The 22105-nt window shown below is 39.4% G+C and overlaps 1 protein-coding gene across 6 annotated transcripts in view; it reads right to left on the bottom strand.

Moving 5' to 3' along the window:
- ADGRB1 (adhesion G protein-coupled receptor B1) overlaps positions 1–22105 on the bottom strand; it is a 460553-nt gene that overhangs the window by 169362 nt on the left and 269086 nt on the right. For all 6 annotated transcript variants that reach the window (XM_072151085.1, XM_072151084.1, XM_072151082.1 and 3 more), the window contains exons 11-14: positions 21371–21565; positions 18960–19028; positions 5227–5335; positions 4691–4834 (exon numbers count right to left, since the gene is read on the bottom strand). In XM_072151085.1, coding sequence (XP_072007186.1) covers positions 4691–4834; positions 5227–5335; positions 18960–19028; positions 21371–21565 — 517 coding nt within the window. The remainder of the gene's footprint in view (positions 1–4690; positions 4835–5226; positions 5336–18959; positions 19029–21370; positions 21566–22105) is intronic.

Consider the following 22105-nt stretch of genomic DNA (forward strand, 5'->3'; position numbering starts at 1 on the left):
GTAGTTATATTCTTGTACATAGGGGGCAGTATTATAGTAGTTATATTCTTGTACATAGGGAGCAGTATTATAGTAGTTATATTCCTGTACATAGGGGGCAGTATTATAGTAGTTATATTCTTGTACATAGGGGGCAGTATTATAGTAGTTATATTCCTGTACATAGGGGCAGTATTATAAAAGTTATATTCTTGTACATATGGGGCAGTATTATAGTAGTTATATTCTTGTACATAGGGAGCAGTATTATAGTAGTTATATTCTTGTACATAGGGGGCAGTATTATAGTAGTTATATTCTTGTACATAGGGGCAGTATTATAGTAGTTATATTCTTGTACATAGGGAGCAGTATTATAGTAGTTATATTCCTGTACATAGGGAGCAGTATTATAGTAGTTATATTCTTGTACATAGGGGGCAGTATTATAGTAGTTATATTCTTGTACATAGGGGGCAGTATTATAGTAGTTATATTCTTGTACATAGGGGGCAGTATTATAGTAGTTATATTCTTGTACATAGGGGACAATATTATAGTAGTTATATTCCTGTACATAGGAGGCAGTATTATAGTAGTTATATTCCTGTACATAGGAGGCAGTATTATAGTAGTTATATTCCTGTACATAGGGGCAGTATTATAGTAGTTATATTCTTGTACATAGGGGGCAGTATTATAGTAGTTATATTCCTGTACATAGGGGGCAGTATTATAGTAGTTATATTCTTGTACATAGGGGGCAGTATTATAGTAGTTATATTCTTGTACATAGGGGCAGTATTATAGTAGTTATATACCTGTACATAGGGAGCAGTATTATAGTAGTTATATTCCTGTACATAGGGGGCAGTATTATAGTAGTTATATTCTTGTACATAGGGAGCAGTATTATAGTAGTTATATTCCTGTACATAGGGGGCAGTATTATAGTAGTTATATTCTTGTACATAGGGGGCAGTATTATAGTAGTTATATTCTTGTACATAGGGGCAGTATTATAGTAGTTATATACCTGTACATAGGGAGCAGTATTATAGTAGTTATATTCCTGTACATAGGGGGCAGTATTATAGTAGTTATATTCTTGTACATAGGGGGCAGTATTATAGTAGTTATATTCCTGTACATAGGGACAGTATTATAGCAGTTATACCCCTGTACATAGGGGGCAGTATTATAGTAGTCATATTCTTGTACATAGGGGGCAGTATTATAGTTGCTATATTCTTGTACATAGGGGGCAGTATTATAGTAGTTATATTCCTGTACATAGGGGGCAGTATTATAGTAGTTATATTCTTGTACATAGGGGGCAGTATTATAGTAGTTATATTATTGTACATAGGGGGCAGTATTATAGTAGTTATATTCCTGTACATATGGGGCAGTATCATAGCAGTTATATTCTTGTACATAGGGGGCAGTATCATAGTAGTTATATTCTTGTACATAGGGGGCAGTATTATAGTAGTTATATTCCTGTACATAGGGGGCAGTATTATAGTAGTTATATTCCTGTACATAGGGGGCAGTATTATAGTAGTTATATTCCTGTACATAGGGGGCAGTATTATAGTAGTTATATTCCTGTACATAGGGGGCAGTATTATAGTAGTTATATTCTTGTACATAGGGAGCAGTATTATAGTAGTTATATTCTTGTACATAGGGGGCAGTATTATAGTAGTTATATTCTTGTACATAGGGAGCAGTATTATAGTAGTTATATTCTTGTACATAGGGGGCAGTATTATAGTAGTTATATTCTTGTACATAGGGAGCAGTATTATAGTAGTTATATTCCTGTACATAGGGGGCAGTATTATAGTAGTTATATTCTTGTACATAGGGGGCAGTATTATAGTAGTTATATTCCTGTACATAGGGGCAGTATTATAAAAGTTATATTCTTGTACATATGGGGCAGTATTATAGTAGTTATATTCTTGTACATAGGGAGCAGTATTATAGTAGTTATATTCTTGTACATAGGGGGCAGTATTATAGTAGTTATATTCTTGTACATAGGGGCAGTATTATAGTAGTTATATTCTTGTACATAGGGAGCAGTATTATAGTAGTTATATTCCTGTACATAGGGAGCAGTATTATAGTAGTTATATTCTTGTACATAGGGGGCAGTATTATAGTAGTTATATTCTTGTACATAGGGGGCAGTATTATAGTAGTTATATTCTTGTACATAGGGGGCAGTATTATAGTAGTTATATTCTTGTACATAGGGGACAATATTATAGTAGTTATATTCCTGTACATAGGAGGCAGTATTATAGTAGTTATATTCCTGTACATAGGAGGCAGTATTATAGTAGTTATATTCCTGTACATAGGGGCAGTATTATAGTAGTTATATTCTTGTACATAGGGGGCAGTATTATAGTAGTTATATTCCTGTACATAGGGGGCAGTATTATAGTAGTTATATTCTTGTACATAGGGGGCAGTATTATAGTAGTTATATTCTTGTACATAGGGGCAGTATTATAGTAGTTATATACCTGTACATAGGGAGCAGTATTATAGTAGTTATATTCCTGTACATAGGGGGCAGTATTATAGTAGTTATATTCTTGTACATAGGGAGCAGTATTATAGTAGTTATATTCCTGTACATAGGGGGCAGTATTATAGTAGTTATATTCTTGTACATAGGGGGCAGTATTATAGTAGTTATATTCTTGTACATAGGGGCAGTATTATAGTAGTTATATACCTGTACATAGGGAGCAGTATTATAGTAGTTATATTCCTGTACATAGGGGGCAGTATTATAGTAGTTATATTCTTGTACATAGGGGGCAGTATTATAGTAGTTATATTCCTGTACATAGGGACAGTATTATAGCAGTTATACCCCTGTACATAGGGGGCAGTATTATAGTAGTTATATTCTTGTACATAGGGGGCAGTATTATAGTAGTCATATTCTTGTACATAGGGGGCAGTATTATAGTTGCTATATTCTTGTACATAGGGGGCAGTATTATAGTAGTTATATTCCTGTACATAGGGGGCAGTATTATAGTAGTTATATTCTTGTACATAGGGGGCAGTATTATAGTAGTTATATTATTGTACATAGGGGGCAGTATTATAGTAGTTATATTCCTGTACATATGGGGCAGTATCATAGCAGTTATATTCTTGTACATAGGGGGCAGTATCATAGTAGTTATATTCTTGTACATAGGGGGCAGTATTATAGTAGTTATATTCCTGTACATAGGGGGCAGTATTATAGTAGTTATATTCCTGTACATAGGGGGCAGTATTATAGTAGTTATATTCTTGTACATAGGGGCAGTATTATAGTAGTTATATTCTTGTACATAGGGGGCAGTATTATAGTAGTTATATTCCTGTACATAGGGGGCAGTATTATAGTAGTTATATTATTGTACATAGGGGGCAGTATTATAGTACTTATATTCTTGTACATAGGGGGCAGTATTATAGTAGTTATATTCCTGTACATAGGGGCAGTATTATAGTAGTCATATGCTTGTACATAGGGGCAGTATTATAGTAGTTATATTCTTGTACATAGGGACAGTATTATAGTAGTTATATTCCTGTACATAGGGGGCAGTATTATAGTAGTTATATTCTTGTACATAGGGGGCAGTATTATAGTAGTTATATTCCTGTACATAGGGACAGTATTATAGCAGTTACACCCCTGTACATAGGGGGCAGTATTATAGTAGTTATATTCTTGTACATAGGGAGCAGTATTATAGTAGTTATATTCTTGTACATAGGGGGCAGTATTATAGTAGTTATATTCTTGTACATAGGGACAGTATTATAGTAGTTATATTCCTGTACATAGGGGGAAGTATTATAGTAGTTATATTCTTGTACATAGGGGGTAGTATTATAGTAGTTATATTCCTGTACATAGGGGGCAGTATTATAGTAGTTATATTCTTGTACATAGGGGGCAGTATTATAGTAGTTATATTCTTGTACATAAGGGGCAGTATTATAGTAGTTATATTCCTGTACATAGGGGGCAGTATTATAGTAGTTATATTCCTGTACATAGGGGGCAGTATTATAGTAGTTATATTCTTGTACATAGGGAGCAGTATTATAGTAGTTATATTCCTGTACATAGGGGGCAGTATTATAGTAGTTATATTCTTGTACATAAGGGGCAGTATTATAGTAGTTATATTCCTGTACATAGGGGGCAGTATTATAGTAGTTATATTCCTGTACATAGGGGGCAGTATTATAGTAGTTATATTCTTGTACATAGGGAGCAGTATTATAGTAGTTATATTCCTGTACATAGGGGGCAGTATTATAGTAGTTATATTCTTGTACATAGGGGGCAGTATTATAGTAGTTATATTCTTGTACATAGGGGGCAGTATTATAGTAGTTATATTCCTGTACATAGGGGACAGTATTATAGTAGTTATATTCCTGTACATAGGGGGCAGTATTATAGTAGTTATATTCCTGTACATAGGGAGTAGTATTATAGTAGTTATATTCCTGTACATAGGGGGCAGTATTATAGTAGTTATATTCTTGTACATAGGGGGCAGTATTATAGTAGTTATATTCCTGTACATAGGGGACAGTATTATAGTAGCTATATTCCTGTACATAGGGAGCAGTATTATAATATGTATTACTAGCTTGTAGCTTTTACCTGAGTCTTCTGAGGAGAGGAGGCTTTTAGATATTGAGACTTTATCCTCCGAGGTTCGGGCCCACTCCACCATTCCTCTCCAGCCTTTCATAGGGAAGCTGATATCTGTCGCGCTGTTTGCTGGACGCTTGTAAATACTTAACACTGAAAAGCATAGAAACCATGTGAGCACTGTATGGCGGTATATATGTAGCATAACTTCTTAAATACTGTGCATTATATTCTGAATCTACATTACAGTGGATTTGTATATCACTGATATTTGAGCCCCTCCATGTAAGTGCTTTGGGGCATTGTGTATTGTGTCTTCTATGTTATAGATGTATTGGAGCACTACATGACGGTATTATAACAGCAGATACTGCACGCAGCATATAATGTGATAACTGTAGTGGCTGAGCACAGTCTCTATAAATGCAGGAGTCTCAGTTGCAGCTGAACTGCAGATCATCTGTGCGGGAGAGAAAACATCTGCAGCCGAGCGACCAGTGCAGCCTAGTGGTGACCGAGGGGACGCCACGCCCGCAGACACCTACCCACATTATCCGTCACTTGGTACGAATCCTTAAAATCCTTCATTCGGAATCCGATGACATCTATGAAGTCCTCTACCAGTCTGAACAGATCCTTAAGGCTCAGACCCATCTGTAATACAAAATATATAATAATCATGTAGTAGATGTGTCCTGCAGTCCTATGTAACACCACAGGTAACACAGTGATATCTCTGAGTACAGATCATGTAGTAGATGTGTCCTGCAGCCCCATGTAACACCACAGATAACACAGTGATATCTCTGAGTACAGATCATGTAGTAGATGTGTCCTGCAGTCCCATGTAACACCACAGATAACACAGTGATATCTCTGAGTACAGATCATGTAGTAGATGTGCCCTGCAGTCCTATGTAACACCACAGATAACACAGTGATATCTCTGAGTACAGATCATGTAGTAGATGTGTCCTGCAGTCCTATGTAACACCACAGATAACACAGTGATATCTCTGAGTACAGATCATGTAGTAGATGTCTCCTGCAGTCCTATGTAACACCACAGATAACATAGTGATATCTCTGAGTACAGATCATGTAGTAGATGTCACCTGCAGTCCCATGTAACACCACAGATAACACAGTGATATCTCTGAGTACAGATCATGTAGTAGATGTGTCCTGCAGTCCTATGTAACACCACAGATAACACAGTGATATCTCTGAGTACAGATCATGTAGTAGATGTGTCCTGCAGTCCCATGTAACACCGCAGATAACACAGTGATATCTCAGAGTACAGGTCATGTAGTAGATGTGTCCTGCAGTCCTATGTAACACTACAGATAACACAGTGATATCTCTGAGTACAGGTCATGTAGTAGATGTGTCCTGCAGTCCTATGTAACACCACAGATAACACAGTGATATCTCTGAGTACAGATCATGTAGTAGATGTGTCCTGCAGTCCTATGTAACACCACAGATAACACAGTGATATCTCTGAGTACAGATCATGTAGTAGATGTGTCCTGCAGTCCTATGTAACACCACAGATAACACAGTGATATCTCTCTGAGTACAGATCATGTAGTAGATGTGTCCTGCAGTCCTATGTAACACCACAGATAACACAGTGATATCTCTGAGTACAGATCATGTAGTAGATGTGTCCTGCAGTCCTATGTAACACCACAGATAACACAGTGATATCTCTGAGTACAGGTCATGTAGTAGATGTGTCCTGCAGTCCTATGTAACACCACAGATAACACAGTGATATCTCTGAGTACAGATCATGTAGTAGATGTGTCCTGCAGTCCTATGTAACACCACAGATAACACAGTGATATCCCTGAGTACAGATCATGTAGTAGATGTGTCCTGCAGTCCTATGTAACACCACAGATACCACAGTGATATCTCTGAGTACAGATCATGTAGTAGATGTGTCCTGCAGTCCTATGTAACACCACAGATAACACAGTGATATCTCTGAGTACAGATCATGTAGTAGATGTGACCTGCAGTCCCATGTAACAGCACAGATAACACAGTGATATCCCTGAGTACAGATCATGTAGTAGATGTGACCTGCAGTCCTATGTAACAGCACAGATAACACAGTGATATCTCTGAGTACAGATCATGTAGTAGATGTGTCCTGCAGTCCTATGTAACACCACAGATAACACAGTTATATCTCTGAGTACAGATCATGTAGTAGATGTGTCCTGCAGTCCTATGTAACACCACAGATAACACAGTGATATCTCTGAGTACAGATCATGTAGTAGATGTGACCTGCAGTCCTATGTAACACCACAGATAACACAGTGATATCTCTGAGTACAGATCATGTAGTAGATGTGTCCTGCAGTCCTATGTAACACCACAGATAACACAGTGATATCTCTGAGTACAGATCATGTAGTAGATGTGTCCTGCAGTCCTATGTAACACCACAGATAACACAGTGATATCTCTGAGTACAGATCATGTAGTAGATGTGTCCTGCAGTCCTATGTAACACCACAGATAACACAGTGATATCTCTGAGTACAGATCATGTAGTAGATGTGTCCTGCAGTCCTATGTAACAGCACAGATAACACAGTGATACCTCTGAGTACAGATCATGTAGTAGATGTGTCCTGCAGTCCCATGTAACACCACAGATAACACAGTGATATCTCTGAGTACAGATCATGTAGTAGATGTGTACTGCAGTCCTATGTAACACCACAGATAACACAGTGATATCTCTGAGTACAGATCATGTAGTAGATGTGACCTGCAGTCCTATGTAACACCACAGATAACACAGTGATATCTCTGAGCACAGATCATGTAGTAGATGTGTCCTGCAGTCCTATGTAACACCACAGATAACACAGTGATATCTCTGAGTACAGATCATGTAGTAGATGTGTCCTGCAGTCCTATGTAACACCACAGATAACACAGTGATATCTCTCTGAGTACAGATCATGTAGTAGATGTGTCCTGCAGTCCTATGTAACACCACAGATAACACAGTGATATCTCTGAGTACAGATCATGTAGTAGATGTGTCCTGCAGTCCTATGTAACACCACAGATAACACAGTGATATCTCTGAGTACAGATCATGTAGTAGATGTGTCCTGCAGTCCTATGTAACACCACAGATAACACAGTGATATCTCTGAGTACAGATCATGTAGTAGATGTCACCTGCAGTCCTATGTAACACCACAGATAACACATTGATATCTCTGAGTACAGATCATGTAGTAGATGTGTCCTGCAGTCCTATGTAACACCACAGATAACACAGTGATATCTCTGAGTACAGATCATGTAGTAGATGTGTCCTGCAGTCCTATGTAACACCACAGATAACACAGTGATATCTCTGAGTACAGATCATGTAGTAGATGTGTCCTGCAGTCCTATGTAACACCACAGATAACACAGTGATATCTCTGAGTACAGATCATGTAGTAGATGTGTCCTGCAGTCCTATGTAACACCACAGATAACACAGTGATATCTCTGAGTACAGATCATGTAGTAGATGTGTCCTGCAGTCCTATGTAACACCACAGATAACACAGTGATATCTCTCTGAGTACAGATCATGTAGTAGATGTGTCCTGCAGTCCTATGTAACACCACAGATAACACAGTGATATCTCTGAGTACAGATCATGTAGTAGATGTGTCCTGCAGTCCTATGTAACACCACAGATAACACAGTGATATCTCTCTGAGTACAGATCATGTAGTAGATGTGACCTGCAGTCCCATGTAACACCACAGATAACACAGTGATATCTCTGAGTACAGATCATGTAGTAGATGTGTCCTGCAGTCCTATGTAACAGCACAGATAACACAGTGATATCTCTCTTAGTACAGATCATGTAGTAGATGTGTCCTACAGTCCTATGTAACAGCACAGATAACACAGTGATATCTCTGAGTACAGATCATGTAGTAGATGTGTCCTGCAGTCCTATGTAACACCACAGATAACACAGTGATATCTCTGAGTACAGATCATGTAGTAGATGTGTCCTGCAGTCCTATGTAACACCACAGATAACACAGTGATATCTCTCAGTACAGATCATGTAGTAGATGTGTCCTACAGTCCTATGTAACACCACAGATAACACAGTGATATCTCTGAGTACAGATCATGTAGTGGATGTGCCCTGCAGTCCCATGTAACACCACAGATAACACAGTGATATCTCTGAGTACAGATCATGTAGTAGATGTGTCCTGCAGTCCTATGTAACACCACAGATAACACAGTGATATCTCTGAGTACAGATCATGTAGTAGATGTGTCCTGCAGTCCTATGTAACACCACAGATAACACAGTGATATCTCTGAGTACAGATCATGTAGTAGATGTGACCTGCAGTCCTATGTAACACCACAGATAACAGTGATATCTCTGAGTACAGATCATGTAGTAGATGTGTCCTGCAGTCCTATGTAACACCACAGATAACACAGTGATATCTCTCTGAGTACAGATCATGTAGTAGATGTGTCCTGCAGTCCTATGTAACAGCACAGATAACACAGTGATATCTCTCAGTACAGATCATGTAGTAGATGTGACCTGCAGTCCTATGTAACACCACAGATAACACAGTGATATCTCTGAGTACAGATCATGTAGTAGATGTGTCCTGCAGTCCTATGTAACACCACAGATAACACAGTGATATCTCTGAGTACAGATCATGTAGTAGATGTGTCCTGCAGTCCTATGTAACACCACAGATAACACAGTGATATCTCTGAGTACAGATCATGTAGTAGATGTGACCTGCAGTCCTATGTAACACCACAGATAACACAGTGATATCTCTGAGTACAGATCATGTAGTAGATGTGACCTGCAGTCCTATGTAACACCACAGATAACACAGTGATATCTCTGAGTACAGATCATGTAGTAGATGTATCCTGCAGTCCTATGTAACACCACAGATAACACAGTGATATCTCTGAGTACAGATCATGTAGTAGGTGTGTCCTGCAGTCCTATGTAACACCACAGATAACACAGTGATATCTCTGAGTACAGATCATGTAGTAGATGTGTCCTGCAGTCCTATGTAACACCACAGATAACACAGTGATATCTCTGAGTACAGATCATGTAGTAGATGTGTCCTGCAGTCCTATGTAACACCACAGATAACACAGTGATATCTCTGAGTACAGATCATGTAGTAGATGTGACCTGCAGTCCTATGTAACACCACAGATAACACAGTGATATCTCTGAGTACAGGTCATGTAGTAGATGTGTCCTGCAGTCCCATGTAACACCACAGATAACACAGTGATATCTCTGAGTACAGATCATGTAGTAGATGTGACCTGCAGTCCTATGTAACACCACAGATAACACAGTGATATCTCTGAGTACAGATCATGTAGTAGATGTGTCCTGCAGTCCTATGTAACACCACAGATAACACAGTGATATCTCTGAGTACAGATCATGTAGTAGATGTGACCTGCAGTCCTATGTAACACCACAGATAACACAGTGATATCTCTGAGTACAGATCATGTAGTAGATGTGACCTGCAGTCCTATGTAACACCACAGATAACACAGTGATATCTCTCTGAGTACAGATCATGTAGTAGATGTGTCCTGCAGTCCTATGTAACACCACAGATAACACAGTGATATCTCTCTGAGTACAGATCATGTAGTAGATGTGTCCTGCAGTCCTATGTAACACCACAGATAACACAGTGATATCTCTGAGTACAGATCATGTAGTAGATGTGCCCTGCAGTCCCATGTAACACCACAGATAACACAGTGATATCTCTCTGAGTACAGATCATGTAGTAGATGTGTCCTGCAGTCCTATGTAACACCACAGATAACACAGTGATATCTCTGAGTACAGATCATGTAGTAGATGTGTCCTGCAGTCCCATGTAACAGCACAGATAACACAGTGATATCTCTCTGAGTACAGATCATGTAGTAGATGTGTCCTGCAGTCCTATGTAACACCACAGATAACACAGTGATATCTCTGAGTACAGATCATGTAGTAGATGTGCCCTGCAGTCCCATGTAACACCACAGATAACACAGTGATATCTCTGAGTACAGATCATGTAGTAGATGTGTCCTGCAGTCCTATGTAACACCACAGATAACACAGTGATATCTCTATGTAAGGATCATGTAGTAGATGTGTCCTGCAGTCCTATGTAACACCACAGATAACACAGTGATATCTCTGAGTACAGATCATGTAGTAGATGTGTTCTGCAGTCCTATGTAACACCACAGATAACACAGTGATATCTCTGAGTACAGATCATGTAGTAGATGTGTCCTGCAGTCCCATGTAACACCACATATAACACAGTGATATCTCTCTGAGTACAGATCATGTAGTAGATGTGTCCTGCAGTCCTATGTAACACCACAGATAACACAGTGATAACTCTGAGTACAGATCATGTAGTAGATGTGACCTGCAGTCCTATGTAACACCACAGATAACACAGTGATATCTCTGAGTACAGATCATGTAGTAGATGTGTCCTGCAGTCCTATGTAACACCACAGATAACACAGTGATATCTCTGAGTACAGATCATGTAGTAGATGTGTCCTGCAGTCCTATGTAACAGCACAGATAACACAGTGATATCTCTGAGTACAGATCATGTAGTAGATGTGTCCTGCAGTCCTATGTAACAGCACAGATAACACAGTGATATCTCTGAGTACAGATCATGTAGTAGATGTGACCTGCAGTCCTATGTAACACCACAGATAACACAGTGATATCTCTGAGTACAGATCATGTAGTAGATGTGTCCTGCAGTCCTATGTAACACCAGAGATAACACAGTGATATCTCTGAGTACAGATCATGTAGTAGATGTGTCCTGCAGTCCTATGTAACACCACAGATAACACAGTGATATCTCTGAGTACAGATCATGTAGTAGATGTGTCCTGCAGTCCCATGTAACACCACAGATAACACAGTGATATCTCTGAGTACAGATCATGTAGTAGATGTGTCCTGCAGTCCTATGTAACACCACAGATAACACATTGATATCTCTGAGTACAGATCATGTAGTAGATGTGTCCTGCAGTCCTATGTAACACCACAGATAACACAGTGATATCTCTGAGTACAGATCATGTAGTAGATGTGTCCTGCAGTCCCATGTAACACCACAGATAACACAGTGATATCTCTGAGTACAGATCATGTAGTAGATGTGTCCTGCAGTCCTATGTAACACCACAGATAACACAGTGATATCTCTGAGTACAGATCATGTAGTAGATGTGTCCTGCAGTCCTATGTAACACCACAGATAACACAGTGATATCTCTGAGTACAGATCATGTAGTAGATGTGTTCTGCAGTCCTATGTAACACCACAGATAACACAGTGATATCTCTGAGTACAGATCATGTAGTAGATGTGTCCTGCAGTCCCATGTAACACCACATATAACACAGTGATATCTCTCTGAGTACAGATCATGTAGTAGATGTGTCCTGCAGTCCTATGTAACACCACAGATAACACAGTGATAACTCTGAGTACAGATCATGTAGTAGATGTGACCTGCAGTCCTATGTAACACCACAGATAACACAGTGATATCTCTGAGTACAGATCATGTAGTAGATGTGTCCTGCAGTCCCATGTAACACCACAGATAACACAGTGATATCTCTGAGTACAGATCATGTAGTAGATGTGTCCTGCAGTCCTATGTAACACCACAGATAACACATTGATATCTCTGAGTACAGATCATGTAGTAGATGTGTCCTGCAGTCCTATGTAACACCACAGATAACACAGTGATATCTCTGAGTACAGATCATGTAGTAGATGTGTCCTGCAGTCCCATGTAACACCACAGATAACACAGTGATATCTCTGAGTACAGATCATGTAGTAGATGTGTCCTGCAGTCCTATGTAACACCACAGATAACACAGTGATATCTCTGAGTACAGATCATGTAGTAGATGTGTCCTGCAGTCCTATGTAACAGCACAGATAACAGTGATATCTCTGAGTACAGATCATGTAGTAGATGTGTCCTGCAGTCCTATGTAACACCACAGATAACACAGTGATATCTCTGAGTACAGATCATGTAGTAGATGTGACCTGCAGTCCTATGTAACACCACAGATAACACAGTGATATCTCTGAGTACAGATCATGTAGTAGATGTATCCTGCAGTCCTATGTAACACCACAGATAACACAGTGATATCTCTCTGAGTACAGGTCATGTAGTAGATGTGTCCTGCAGTCCCATGTAACACCACAGATAACACAGTGATATCTCTGAGTACAGATCATGTAGTAGATGTGACCTGCAGTCCTATGTAACACCACAGATAACACAGTGATATCTCTGAGTACAGATCATGTAGTAGATGTGTCCTGCAGTCCTATGTAACACCAGAGATAACACAGTGATATCTCTGAGTACAGATCATGTAGTAGATGTGACCTGCAGTCCTATGTAACACCACAGATAACACAGTGATATCTCTGAGTACAGATCATGTAGTAGATGTGTCCTGCAGTCCTATGTAACACCACAGATAACACAGTGATATCTCTCTGAGTACAGATCATGTAGTAGATGTGTCCTGCAGTCCTATGTAACACCACAGATAACACAGTGATATCTCTGAGTACAGATCATGTAGTAGATGTGTCCTGCAGTCCTATGTAACACCACAGATAACACAGTGATATCTCTGAGTACAGATCATGTAGTAGATGTGTCCTGCAGTCCCATGTAACACCACAGATAACACAGTGATATCTCTGAGTACAGATCATGTAGTAGATGTGACCTGCAGTCCTATGTAACACCACAGATAACACAGTGATATCTCTGAGTACAGATCATGTAGTAGATGTGACCTGCAGTCCTATGTAACACCACAGATAACACAGTGATATCTCTGAGTACAGATCATGAAGTAGATGTGTCCTGCAGTCCTATGTAACACCACAGATAACACAGTGATATCTCTATGTAAGGATCATGTAGTAGATGTGACCTGCAGTCCTATGTAACACCACAGATAACACAGTGATATCTCTGAGTACAGATCATGTAGTAGATGTGACCTGCAGTCCTATGTAACACCACAGATAACACAGTGATATCTCTCTGAGTACAGATCATGTAGTAGATGTGACCTGCAGTCCAATGTAACACCACAGATAACACAGTGATATCTCTCTGAGTACAGATCATGTAGTAGATGTGTCCTGCAGTCCTATGTAACAGCACAGATAACACAGTGATATCTCTCTGAGTACAGATCATGTAGTAGATGTGTCCTGCAGTCCTATGTAACACTACAGATAACACAGTGATATCTCTGAGTACAGATCATGTAGTAGATGTGTCCTGCAGTCCTATGTAACACCACAGATAACACAGTGATATCTCTGAGTACAGATCATGTAGTAGATGTGTCCTGCAGTCCTATGTAACACCACAGATAACACAGTGATATCTCTGAGTACAGATCATGTAGTAGATGTGTCCTGCAGTCCTATGTAACAGCACAGATAACACAGTGATATCTCTGAGTACAGATCATGTAGTAGATGTGACCTGCAGTCCTATGTAACACCACAGATAACACAGTGATATCTCTGAGTACAGATCATGTAGTAGATGTGACCTGCAGTCCTATGTAACACCACAGATAACACAGTGATATCTCTCTGAGTACAGATCATGTAGTAGATGTGACCTGCAGTCCTATGTAACACCACAGATAACACAGTGATATCTCTCTGAGTACAGATCATGTAGTAGGAGTGTCCTGCAGTCCTATGTAACACCACAGATAACACAGTGATATCTCTGAGTACAGATCATGTAGTAGGAGTGTCCTGCAGTCCTATGTAACACCACAGATAACACAGTGATATCTCTGAGTACAGATCATGTAGTAGATGTGTCCTGCAGTCCTATGTAACACCACAGATAACACAGTGATATCTCTGAGTACAGATCATGTAGTAGATGTGTCCTGCAGTCCTATGTAACAGCACAGATAACACAGTGATATCTCTCTGAGTACAGATCATGTAGTAGATGTGTCCTGCAGTCCTATGTAACACTACAGATAACACAGTGATATCTCTGAGTACAGATCATGTAGTAGATGTGTCCTGCAGTCCTATGTAACACCTCATAACTGTAGATGAATCACTAATGAGATCACTAAACAAACCCATGAGAATGTAAATAAAAAAGGAACTGTTTTTAAAATGTTATTTATTGATCCAAATATATATATAACATTAAACCAAAACATATAGAAAATAAAGTTATGCAACAATGTAAATCAGACACCGCCTCTCTGTCGCCCTCTACTGCCCACATGTATAATCTCCTCATTATCTTCTGTCCTGGATTTGTTAATGAGGCTGCACAGGATCAGATACAGATATACATTAAAGGGGCCTTGTGTACGGGGAATGTACATTTTAGGGATTTTATATATTCATGATATGGTGGTTATAGGCCACACCTCCAGGACTCTTACTCATCAGGGACATCCCACATGACCACATATCCCTGCCTCAGTTTCTAAAGGGTTACAAGGAAAGTTGATATATACAGCGGTATATACTCTATATGTACATCTATACTGTACACTGACCTCCACATGGCGGTATATATTATATATGTACATCTATACTGTACACTGACCTCCACATGGCGGTATGTATTCTATATGTATATCTATACTGTACACTGACCTCCACATGGCGATATATATTCTATATGTATATCTATACTGTACACTGACCTCCACATGGCGATATATATTCTATATGTATATCTATACTGTACACTGACCTCCACATGGCGGTATATATTCTATATGTACATCTATACTGTACACTAACCTCCATATGGCAGTATATATTCTATATGTATATATTTACTGTACAATGACCTCCATATGGTGGTATATGTTCTATATGTATATCTATACTGAACACTGACCTCCATATGGTGGTATATATTCTATATGTATATCTATACTGTACACTGACCTCCATATGGCGGTATATATTATATATGTACATCTATACTGTACACTGACCTCCACATGGCGGTATGTATTCTATATGTATATCTATACTGTACACTGACCTCCACATGGCGATATATATTCTATATGTATATCTATACTGTACACTGACCTCCACATGGCGATATATATTCTATATGTATATCTATACTGTACACTGACCTCCACATGGCGGTATATATTCTATATGTACATCTATACTGTACACTAACCTCCATATGGCAGTATATATTCTATATGTATATATTTACTGTACAATGACCTCCATATGGTGGTATATGTTCTATATGTATATCTATACTGAACACTGACCTCCATATGGTGGTATATATTCTATATGTATATCTATACTGTACACTGACCTCCATATGGCAGTATATATTCTATATGTACATCTATACTGTACACTGACCTCCATATGGTGGTATATGTTCTATATGTATATCTATACTGTACACTGACCTCTATATGGCAGTTAATGTTCTATATGTATATCTATACTGTACACTGACCTCTATATGGCGGTATATATTCTATATGTATATCTATACTGTACACTGACCTCTATATGGCGGTATATATTCTATATGTATATCTATACTGTACACTGACCTCTATATGGCGGTATATATTCTATATGTATATCTATACTGTACACTGACCTCTATATGGCGGTATATATTCTATATTTATATCTTTACTGTACAATGTCCTCCATATGGTGGTATATATTCTATATGTATATCTATACTGTACACTGACCTCTATATGGCAGTTAATGTTCTATATGTATATCTATACTGTACACTGACCTCTATATGGTGGTATATATTCTATATGTATATCTATACTGTACACTGACCTCTATATGGTGGTATATGTTCTATATGTATATCTATACTGTACACTGACCTCCATATGGTGGTATATATTCTATATGTACATCTATACTGTACACTGACCTCCATATGGTGGTATATGTTCTATATGTATATCTATACTGTACACTGACCTCCATATGGCGGTATATATTCTATATGTATATCTATACTGTACACTGACCTCCCTATGGCGGTATATGTTCTATATGTATATCTATACTGTACACTGACCTCCATATGGCGGTATATATTCTATATGTATATCTATACTGTACACTGACCTCCATATGGTGGTGTATGTTCTATATGTATATCTATACTGTACACTGACCTCCATATGGCAGTTAATGTTCTATATGTATATCTATACTGTACACTGACCTCTATATGGCGGTATATATTCTATATGTATATCTATACTGTACACTGACCTCCATATGGCAGTATATATTCTATATGCACATCTATACTGTACACTGACCTCCATATGGTGGTATATGTTCTATATGTATATCTATACTGTACACTGACCTCCCTATGGCGGTATATGTTCTATATGTATATCTATACTGTACACTGACCTCCATATGGCGGTATATATTCTATATGTATATCTATACTGTACACTGACCTCCATATGGTGGTATATGTTCTATATGTATATCTATACTGTACACTGACCTCTATATGGCAGTTAATGTTCTATATGTATATCTATACTGTACACTGACCTCTATATGGCGGTATATATTCTATATGTATATCTATACTGTACACTGACCTCCATATGGCGGTATATATTTTATATGTATATCTATAAAGTACACTAACCTCCTTATGGCAGTATATATTCTATATGGTCTGTATCCGCTGTGTATAATCATCTATGAAGCTTCTCCTGGTAATTACATCCATTGATTATTGGATCAGTAATGACTGAGGCCAAACATTTATGTTTATATCAAAGAAGGATCAATACAACAATTACTACACTGAGCGAACGGTAATGGACACTGATCTATAATGTCACCGGGGGAGGGGCCACGGGGACCATATATACATCATACACACATCAGACACTACAGTGTGTACAGCGCTCTAAGGGCACATGGGGCTGCGCTGCTTAGGTGACATGGCCGGCTCCGGTACTGACAGTGTGCTCAGCTCTACAATAACCTGGAGGTGCAGTCATACACAGGACGGTGATACTGTATTATTGATGATCGATTGATTGATGAGGATAATGAAAAGTGATTGTGATCATTTATTATTGATGATGTTGATTATGATACAATTATTGCTGACGATGATGTTTACTAGAATTATTGATGGTGGAGTTAATAAAGATGATTGATAATTCCCCAAGGATAATTGTCGATGATTGATGAATAATGGAGACCCATTATTGATGATGATGATGAAGATAATGATCATAGAAGATAAAGGTGATTGATTGATAACTGATTGTTGATGATTCATTGATATCTGTGATTGATTAATCATGTCTGATAATTGCTGAGCAAGTGACAATGATGACAACCGTTCATGATGATGATTGGTCACTGATGATAATTAATGACTGATCATTACCGATTATTCCAAATGATTGATTGATTATTGATTGTGATAATTCACTGATAGTTGATTGACATTACAGCTGATGATGATCAAGTATTGATGATCATTGACTACAAATTGATGATGACAGCCGCTCAATTCATGGATGAAGATGATGTTTGATTATTGATGATGATCCCCAATCTTTCATGATACTTGATAATGATTATCAATTGCTAATGATTGGTAATGATTTATAGATGATAATATTCCACTATTGATGATGATTGATTGGAAATTGATTATTGATTACCTTATATTAAGTTATTGATTGATGATTCAAAAATGTTAATAATTATGATAAATTGATTAATTAATGGCTCATTTATAATTGATGATCACTCAATGAGAGGCTCCTGGTCTCTAGAGCTGCAGGTTTGGAGCAATGTATCTCTGTCCTGTAGTAACTCCACACACCAGGTGATGGGTATCAGGAAGGACATTGATAGAAGGGAGGGAGGGGAAGGTCACATAACATCACTTATAGATACAATGTATCACTGGACCTGCAGTCTCCTCCCCTCTCATGGGTCCAGTGCAGCAGAGGAGCAGCCCATGAGCTCTGCTATTATATCACATCAGAACAGAACCACTCACCATCTGGGCTTCGTCCCACTTGTCTCGGTTCTCGTCAGACAGTAAATTGCTGATTGTCTGCACAAAGTTCTGCGGAAGGAGAGGAGACAATCAGTAGTATAAGAGGAATGTTACCTCCAGGAGAACATTCTGCAGCGCATCGCTCACCCTGCAGCACATTACTACCCCCAGACTCCAGGTTATTCTCTGCTGGGATCATCCGTCCTGTATCTACACAGCTTAGATAATCCACGGAATGACTTTACATGGTCTACTGAACCTGCTGATAAAGGGGAGCTTCTAAACTAAGGTGTATCTAAGCCAGCCATGTCTAGTAAGCCACTGATCTCATCATATTATGTGTGATACTGCCTGCTGAACTGTGTATCTAATCCTGTGCAATACCCTCTGCTGAGCTGTGTATCTAATCTTGTGCAGTACTGTCTGCTTAACTCTGTATCTAATGCTCTCATTTGTGATACAGTCTGCTGAGCTGTGTATCTAATCCTATCCTGTGTGATACTGTCTGCTGAGCTGTGTATCTAATCCTATCCTGTGTTATACAATCTGCTGAGCTGTGTATCTAATCCCATCCTGTGTGATACTGTCTGCTGAGCTGTGTATCTAATCCTATCCTGTGTGATACTGTCTGCTGAGCTGTGTATCTAATCCCATCCTGTGTGATACTGTCTGCTGAGCTGTGTATCTAATCCTATCCTGTGTGATACTCTCTGCTGAGCTGTGTATCTAATCCTTCCATGTGTGATACTGTCTGCTGAGCTGTGTATCTAATCCTATCCTGTGTGATACTGTCTGCTGAGCTGTGTATCTAATTCCATCCTGTGTGATACTGTCTGCTGAGCTGTGTATCTAATCCCATCCTGTGTGATACTGTCTGCAGAGCTTGTATCTAATCCTCTCCTGTGTGATACTGTCTGCTGAGCTGTGTATCTAATCCTATCCTGTGTGATACAGTCTGCTGAGCTATGTATCTAATCCTCTCCTGTGTGATACTGTCTGCTGAGCTGTGTATCTAATCATATCCTGTGTGATACAATCTGCTGAGCTGTGTATCTAATCCCATCCTGTGTGATACTGTCTGCTGAGCTGTGTATCTAATCCTATCCTGTGTTATACAATCTGCTGAGCTGTGTATCTAATCCCATCCTGTGTGATACTGTGCTGCTGAGCTGTGTATCTAATCCCATCCTATGTGATACAGTCTGCTGAGCTGTGTATCTAATCCTATCCTGTATGATACTCTCTGCTGAGCTGTGTATCTAATCCTTCCATGTGTGATACTGTCTGCTGAGCTGTGTATCTAATCCTATCCTGTGTGATACTGTCTGCTGAGCTGTGTATCTAATTCCATCCTGTGTGATACAGTCTGCTGAGCTGTGTATCTAATCCTATCCTGTGTGATACAATCTACTGAGCTGTGTATCTAATCCTATATTTTGTGATACTGTCTGCTGAGCTGTGTATCTAATCCCATCCTGTGTGATACTGTCTGCTGAGCTGTGTATCTAATCCCATCCTGTGTGATACTGTCTGCTGAGCTGTGTATCTAATCCTCTCCTGTGTGATACTGTCTGCTGAGCTGTGTATCTAATCCTATCCTGTGTGATACTGTCTGCTGAGCTGTGTATCTAATCCTATCCTGTGTGATACTGACTGCTGACCTGTGTATCTAATCCTATCCTGTGTGATACTGTCTGCTGAGCTGTGTATCTAATTCCATCCTGTGTGATACTGTCTGCTGAGCTGTGTATCTAATCCTCTCCTGTGTGATACTGTCTGCTGAGCTGTGTATCTAATTCCATCCTGTGTGATACTGTCTGCTGAGCTGTGTATCTAATCCTCTCCTGTGTGATACTGTCTGCTGAGCTGTGTATCTAATCCTTCCATGTGTGATACTGTCTGCTGAGCTGTGTATCTAATTCCATCCTGTGTGATACAGTCTGCTGAGCTCTGTATCTAATCCTATGCTGTGTGATACAATCTACTGAGCTGTGTATCTAATCCTATATTTTGTGATACTGTCTGCTGAGCTGTGTATCTAATCCCATCCTGTGTGATACTGTCTGCTGAGCTGTGTATCTAATCCCATCCTGTGTGATACTGTCTGCTGAGCTGTGTATCTAATCCTCTCCTGTGTGATACTGCTTGCTGAGCTGTGTATCTAATCCTATCCTGTATGATACTCTCTGCTGAGCTGTGTATCTAATCCTTCCATGTGTGATACTGTCTGCTGAGCTGTGTATCTAATCCCATCCTGTGTGATACTGTCTGCTGAGCTGTGTATCTAATCCCATCCTGTGTGATACTGCCTGCAGAGCTGTGTATCTAATCCCATCCTGTGTGATACTGCCTGCAGAGCTGTGTATCTAATCCTCTTGTGTTAGATACTCTTGGCTGTATCCTCCTCTCACCTGGACGTCGTTGGAGGAGGGGCTGTGGTACGGCCGCCGGAAGATCTCGGTCAGGTTGCGCAGACTGTCCACGATAGATACGATGTCTCCGCTATAGCTGGCGCCTTCCTGGGAGGCATCTACCAGGGTCTGCAGCACCACAGACACCCCTTCCCCCTTCTGCCCCCTCTGAGCCTTGGAGAGGTGCTCCCGGATCTGCCGCACCAGAAAGATGACATAATAAATGATACTATAATATACAGAGCAGCTCATGGGGGAAGATCTCCTCATTTCTAGGCTTCACCCCTAATACATTGACCCTGGAACAGAGAATGGGAAGATCAGACCAACATATTCACCCCTTACAGGGAACCTGTCAGCAGGAGGGACCACATAGCCAGTGTTATTTATTATCCCTGGAGAGATGTGTGGATTCATATTCAAGGATTGTAGCTTCTTTAAGTGCACTGGGGGTGTGGTCTCACACTGTTGTGCTCTGTGCTCTCTGCAGCCATTGTCAGGTAATGTCACAAGAAAGGTCTGTAATCATAACTTTGTGTATGTTGGTAGTAGCAGCAGGACTGTGAATGTGGATTCCATTCAGAGCAGAGTTGAGGATTTGTAAACAGAGCCAAGAGCACAACAGAGGACACTTATATTTTTCACAGTCCTGCTGCTACTAGCAACATTCAGAAAGGTGTGATTACCCATCACTCCAGGGACAGGACTGGTTGTGGAGACCACAGAGAACAGCAG

Source organism: Engystomops pustulosus, chromosome 5, assembly GCF_040894005.1.
Source record: "Engystomops pustulosus chromosome 5, aEngPut4.maternal, whole genome shotgun sequence".
NCBI classification, from domain to species: domain Eukaryota; kingdom Metazoa; phylum Chordata; class Amphibia; order Anura; family Leptodactylidae; genus Engystomops; species Engystomops pustulosus.